The sequence below is a fragment of the Pyrus communis genome, chromosome 15, assembly GCF_963583255.1.
Source record: "Pyrus communis chromosome 15, drPyrComm1.1, whole genome shotgun sequence".
In the NCBI taxonomy this organism is placed as follows: Eukaryota; Viridiplantae; Streptophyta; class Magnoliopsida; order Rosales; family Rosaceae; genus Pyrus; species Pyrus communis.
Window position 1 is genome coordinate 5,079,180 of NC_084817.1, and position 6,467 is coordinate 5,085,646.

At 38.4% G+C, this 6,467-nt stretch overlaps 1 protein-coding gene across 1 annotated transcript; it reads left to right on the forward strand.

Moving 5' to 3' along the window:
- The first annotated feature begins 294 nt into the window (after window positions 1-294).
- LOC137718190 (disease resistance protein RPS2-like) lies at window positions 295-5,153 on the forward strand. The gene is made up of 4 exons (XM_068457689.1): window positions 295-2,670; window positions 2,964-3,329; window positions 3,454-4,116; window positions 4,236-5,153. Exons 1-4 carry the CDS (start codon window positions 295-297, stop codon window positions 5,151-5,153), a joined length of 4,323 nt encoding a protein of 1,440 aa, XP_068313790.1.
- The last annotated feature ends 1,314 nt before the right edge of the window (window positions 5,154-6,467 follow it).

Here is a 6,467-nt window from a genome sequence, read left to right on the forward strand (position 1 = left end):
TTGTCTACAAATTTAACCTTTAAAGCATTACCCATAATTACTATGACTTAATTAATATTCAAAAATTACAATTAAAGGCCAACTAGAGTTAATTTCTAATCTTAGACAAGATTTTATTCAAAAAGTAATCTTTTTCAAAGAAGTGGAATAGAATTCTCAGTTTCTTATAATACACTGAAATGCAATGCGTTTAGTTATAAGTTGTTGAAAGATCATAACTCATAAGTCAATTAGAAAAGTAAAGTATTTATTGAGCTCATTTTTTTCCAATTTAATTTGTATTTATGAGCAGGCATGGACATTGTCATTCATATTGTCGGAAAAGCTGCCGAGTATGCAGTTCAACCAGCTATGCGCCAAGTGGGTTACCTAGCTCACTGCAAAAGGAACCTTGAGAAACTACAGACTCGAGTGAACGAATTAAGTGCTGCTAGAGAGCGGCTAGAACTCGAGGTTGTTCGAGCTGAAGAAAAAGGTGAAGAAATCCAAACTGACATCCAGAACTGGCTAAAAGACGTGGTTGAGATCACTGAGAAGGCGAACGAATTATGGAAGCGTGATACGCAAACAAAGATGAGCTGTCTCCGTGGGGATTGTCCAAACCCGGTGCTCCGTTACAAGCTAGGCAGGAGATCAACAAAGTTGCAGCAGGCGGTTGTTAACCTCTACGCGAAAAGAGATTTCGCTAGCATTTCGTACAATGTCCGCCCACAAGAGGTATCCATGGTATCTGACAAATATTATGAGGCATTTGATTCGAGGAATTTAACTGTCAAGAAGATCATGGATGAACTGAGAATTCCTAATACCGACCTGATTTTGGTGTATGGTATTGGAGGCGTGGGGAAGACCACACTGGTTGAAGAAGTCCTTAGGCAAGCTGTAAAAGAAAAGTTATTTGCTGATGCGGTTATGGTAAGAAGTGTGCAAAATCCGGACCTTGAAGGAATTCAAAAAGAAATTGCCAGGATGTTAGGTATGGAAGTTTATGAAAGCGAAACTATGTCAGACAGAGCACTTCGTCTGTGTAACAGGATAAAAGCCAAGAAAGTTCTTGTAATTTTAGACAACATTTGGGAAAGCATTGACTTGCAGAGTGTAGGACTTCCTTGTCTGCCGACTTGTAGAATACTGTTGACATCCAGAACTCGAAAATTGCTGTCCTCAGAGAAGCGGTTGCAGAAAGACTTTGTGCTTCAAGTTTTAAACGAGGAAGAAGCTTGGCGTTTATTTGAGATGAAGGCAGGTGGTGTTGTTAAAAATCCCAACATACAAACTGTGGCAACTGAAGTAGCCAAAAAATGTGGAGGTTTGCCAGTTTTGGTTGTCACAGTCGCAAGCTCTTTAAGAAATAGAAGTACTTTACCAGTATGGAGGGATGCCTTGAGATGCCTAAAAGTGTTTGACAACGAACACTCAGCCGAACAAGAGGCATACTCGGCTTTAGAGTGGAGTTACAATCAATTGGATGATCAAAAACTGAAGCCCCTATTCTTGATATGTGGAATTTTGGTACGTCTTGGGGGAGCCTACGCTTCTCTGACAAACTTGTTGAAATATACAATTGGTTTGGGTTTGTTTAATAGCATTGACTCAGTGGAGCACGCACAATATGCATTGCACTCGCGGATTGAAGAGCTTAAAGATTCTTGTCTGTTACTCGAATTCAAGGATAATACATCATTCACAATGCATGATATGGTACGTGATGTTGCCATCTCGATTGCATCTAAAGGCCAACGTGCCTTATTAAGAACATATGGAGATGAGTTGAAGGAATGGCCAAACAATAAGGATTTTTTGGAAAATTGCACAATGATCTCTTTGCCTTGCAAAAACATCCCTAGGCTTCCTGAAGTTTTGAAATGCCAACAACTGGAGTTTTTTCATTTGCAATATGATGGTGACTTGCTTGAAATCCCAGGTAAATTTTTCGAGGAGATGGGAAAGCTTAAAGTTATGGATTTTACCAATGTGCATATTTGGTCAATACCTCCATCTCTTCTGCTCCTAGAAAATCTTCGTACATTGTGTTTGGATCAATGCGTGTTGGGAGACATAACTCTAGTCGGACAGCTATCGCAACTAGAAATTCTCAGCTTTATATATTCCAATCTTAAAGAGTTGCCGAAAGAAATAGGGAAATTGACTCGTCTTCGACTGCTGGATTTAAGCTGGTGCTCTGAACTCAAAGTGATTTCACCTAATGTTATATCAAGTTTGAAAAGTCTAGAAGACTTGAGAATGAAAAACAGCTTCAACGGATGGGTGCCAGAAGGAGTCATCGGAGAAAGAAGTAATGCTAGCCTTTTGGAACTGAAGGACTTGCCTCGTTTAGCTGCATTAAGCATACATGTTCCAGATGCTAGCAGTATTCCGACAGACTTGTTCACGGACAAGTTAAAAAGATATGAAATATTAATCGGCACTGCGCCAAAATGGGACGATGTGGATGAAACCCTCAATACATTGAAGCTCCACCTCCCAATTGGCTGTGAATTGGACCATGGTCTAGAAATGTTGTTGAAGAGGTCATGTGAAGATTTGTACTTGGATGGGTCGGAGGGAGCTGATAATGTTGTGTACCACTCAGGTAGTGAAGATTTTCAACAACTCAAGCATCTCCATGTGAAAAACAATGCCCAATTTACACATATCATTACTGAGGAGGTATGCCTTTGGTGTCATTCTTTCCCATTTATGCCATTAGTACTTTTATTTATTTATTTATTATTTGAGCGATATAATTTGCAAAGAAAAATGAATCAACCACCATACAACTTCTAGATTTTGTTTGGCTAAATTTACATATATTTGATCATTTGAAGTGGTTCAGTTTTATCTAGTGCGTATCAAGAAATATTTGTTTGTATAATTTTTTCATTTAAGGATACCATTTGACTAGATAATAACAATTAATGTGAATTCTTTTCTCTTAAAAATGGAATGTACAAATACTGCAGGTTGTGTTGCCGAACTTAACGAGCTTGGTGGTGGATCAATGTACTGGTTTAACTTTTGTGTTATCGTCTCCCATGGCTAGGAATCTTGTACAACTTAAAAAACTAGAGATAGCCGGATGTGAATCAATGGAAGAGATAGTTTCAACAGAAGAATATGGTGAAGAAAAAACGGATGGCATGTTTTGTAAGCTACAACATATGAAGCTGAGAGATCTTCCAAAACTCTCTAGATTCTGCTCAGTAAGTTGTAATGTCCAGTTTCCATCTTTGGAGAGTTTGAAATTAAAGAATTGTACAGAACTGAAAGGATTTGTCTTTGAACCTAAACTTGAGACTGAAGAACTATACTTTCTTTTTGACGACAAGGTAAAATTAGTATACTATTGTTTCTCTTTTATTGATCATTATTCTTATGTCTAATATATTCACTTCGACACAAAAAAAAAAAAAAAAAAAGAAGGAATTTAACAATTTTGTAATTTGAATACAGGTAGGGTTTCCAAAGTTGGAGATATTGTCCATCTTTGGTTTATCTACTTTGACTACAGTATGGCACAACCAACTTGATCCAGACTCTTTCTACAAACTTAGAGATGTTGACGTTATCGAATGCCATAGTCTAATAAGCATCTTTACACCTAGCATTGCAGGAAGATTGAATGCTTTAGGAAGCTTATCGATAAGTTCGTGCAGTTGTTTAGAGGTGGTTTTTGAGATCAAAGAAACACCTTACACCTCTACGACTCAGTTGAAAATGTCTGGTTGTGAAAATCTAGATTCGGTATTTATAGATGACTGTAAGAGTTTGAAATATATTTTTCCATGCTCAGTGGCTAGAGGTCTTCAGCAACTACGAGAGCTAAAAGTGAAGTTTTGTTCTGGAGTGGGGGAAATAATTTCCAAGGAAGAGGGGCTAGAAATGATGCCCAATTTTGTGTTTCCAAAATCAACAAATATTGAATTTATCTGTCTAGCTCAACTTAAGAGCTTCTATCCAGGAATGCATGCTTCCGAATGGCCGCTACTCGAACAAGTGGATGTGAAGGAATGTGGTAAATTGGATATTTTTGCCTCTGAAATTTCAAGTTTCCAGAAGCATGAGTTTGGAGGTCTTTACACTCCAATTAAACACTCTCTGTTCTTAATTGACAAGGTAAAAATACATTACACAATTTTCTTAAACGAAGTTAGCTTTCCAAGCTAGTTCATAGAAAAAATCTCCTTCTTTTGTTATTTTTGTCGTTTATCATTCTTGCGTTGGTAATATTGCAGGATGTATCATTCCCCAACTTGGAAAACATGACCTTAGGCAGAGACATGGAGATATGGTGTGGTCCATCCTCATCACAGGTGTTTAGGAAACTAAAATCGTTGGTGTTTGAGTACTCCGACCAGAAAGTTTCTTTATTTGAGAATAGTGTACATCCAGATGTGACCTTCCCACATTTAAGTGTTTTGAAGCTTAAGGAAATGCGGAAGTTGATGCATCTACACAACGAGAATTTCCCAGGGGCAGACCGAGTTTTTCCAAACTTGAAAGTTCTACATGTGGTTGCTTGTGTTGCATTGAAGGATCCGGTGTTATCTGCTATTCCCTTCAAGAATTTAACAACTTTGGAAGTCGTTGGTTGTCATAGGTTGAAATATTTAACAACTTACACGATAGCCAAAACTTTAAAGCGGCTAAGAGAAATGACGGTTGGGCATTGTAAAAGAATGAGAGGAATAGGGGCAACGACATCAGATGCAGATGATGCAGGAAATGATGGTGAGATTTGTTTTAGCCAGTTGCAAAGTTTGAAACTTTACTCTCTACCACATCTGCAAGATTTCTTCTCTGGAAATTGCATTGTCAAATTCCGATCCTTGAAAACTGTACATATATACAAATGCCCTGAGTTGAAGATTAACTGCTTTGAGTGGAAGAGTTCCCTAGAACTAGGAGTGCAGATAACAGAGGAGGTAGTACGAGATTATTATTGGTGTCGCAAGGACGACGACGACGACGACGACGATGAAGTTGATAAAGATGGTGGTGTTGGTGATGGTAATGAATCTAATGATGATGTTTACTGTAGTGTTGGTGATGGTGATGATATTGCTGATGACGGAAGCTATGAAGATTCTAATGACGATCGTGATGGTGATGCAGATATTGATAATGGGGGGTGGTGGTCGTGGTGGTGGTGACGACAATACTACATTCAGCATATATGAAGGACATAGTTTTCTTGCTAACAAGAAATTTTTCATAGGGACGGGAATACAAGTGGTCCACTACGTGTTTTAATAGAAGTGGTGGAAAATTTTATTTTTTATGTTATTAACTTTTTAGCACACATATCCACCATTTGTATAGTGACACGTGGTGTACCACCTCGTGTATCGGCCACACTAAAAAATCTCTCCTTGCTAGCATGTTTGTTATTTTTATCTGTAAAGATAATTGGTTTTGGGTTTTACAGAACACAATTTTCTCCCATAATTTTTATTCACTTTTCTAACTGAGGGGTTCATGTTGAGACACCCCTACTGAAGCACAAGAATTTACCTCCAACCAAGAGGCTAATCACAACACGACACGTGTCAATGTCAGAATAAAGCTCCTAGAGCCCCACATCGACTATGCACGAAAGCTGGAGACTCTCAACAATAAAAGAAGATTTCCCTCCATAGAATTAATCCCTAATGCCATTATAATACTTAAACTCATCATTAGAACTCGCTAATGATGATTATGCTTAGACCATTGTATCATGTAAACACTATATTAATATTGAAAAATCCTCTACCTTCATAGATGTAGCCCAACTTAGATGACTATTAATATTGAAAAATCCTCTACCTTCATAGATGTAGCCCAACTTAGATGACTGAAGCAACCATGCAAATGTCATAAACTTGACACTTTACTTTGTTCCAAAGTATCTCCAATTTTGTGCATCAAGATTTGGCGTTGTTTGTGGGAAATGAGACTTATTCCTACTTTCATCAGCTTTGTCAAGCTAGTATCCATTGTTTGGACACTCTTCTTTGATCCGGTATCCCTCTCCAACATGGGGAACCAAGGAAGCCACAACACCCAGAACGACACCTCTCTCGTGTCTAGCGTGAGGCAGTGACCGAAGGAAAGAAAGAAAGTTGCTCTTCAAGCTAAGGTCGAGGAGCTAAAAGCTCAAAACAACAAATAGTAATCAGGAGTGAGATCCTCTATGAACAGCATGAGTGGCTCTTCGAAATGTTCCACGAGACTTGACATACCTCATCTTACGACCCTAGCCTAATTAAACCTTAGCCATCACATGGGCTTTCACATGAGTAGCTAAAGGACCAAAACAATATGGGCTTTAAGACAAAATAGAAGGCCTGGATAGAATTGAGCCACAAAATTCAACAGTGGCATCCACCCATCCTCAAAGGCTCTTCCACAATTCAGGTTCAAAGGCTTTTCCACAATTAAGGTTTTCTGCTTTTCTTGGCTGAGCTAAACGCGTTTGTTTTCAA

Bases quoted from the DNA above. Each gene is read 5' to 3' on its own strand.
- LOC137718190 (XM_068457689.1), top strand. From the start codon at position 295: ATGGACATTGTCATTCATATTGTCGGAAAAGCTGCCGAGTATGCAGTT. The intron at 3,330-3,453 runs GTAAAATTAGTA...ATTTGAATACAG, and splicing joins ACTTTCTTTTTGACGACAAG to GTAGGGTTTCCAAAGTTGGA. The intron at 4,117-4,235 runs GTAAAAATACAT...GTAATATTGCAG, and splicing joins CTCTGTTCTTAATTGACAAG to GATGTATCATTCCCCAACTT.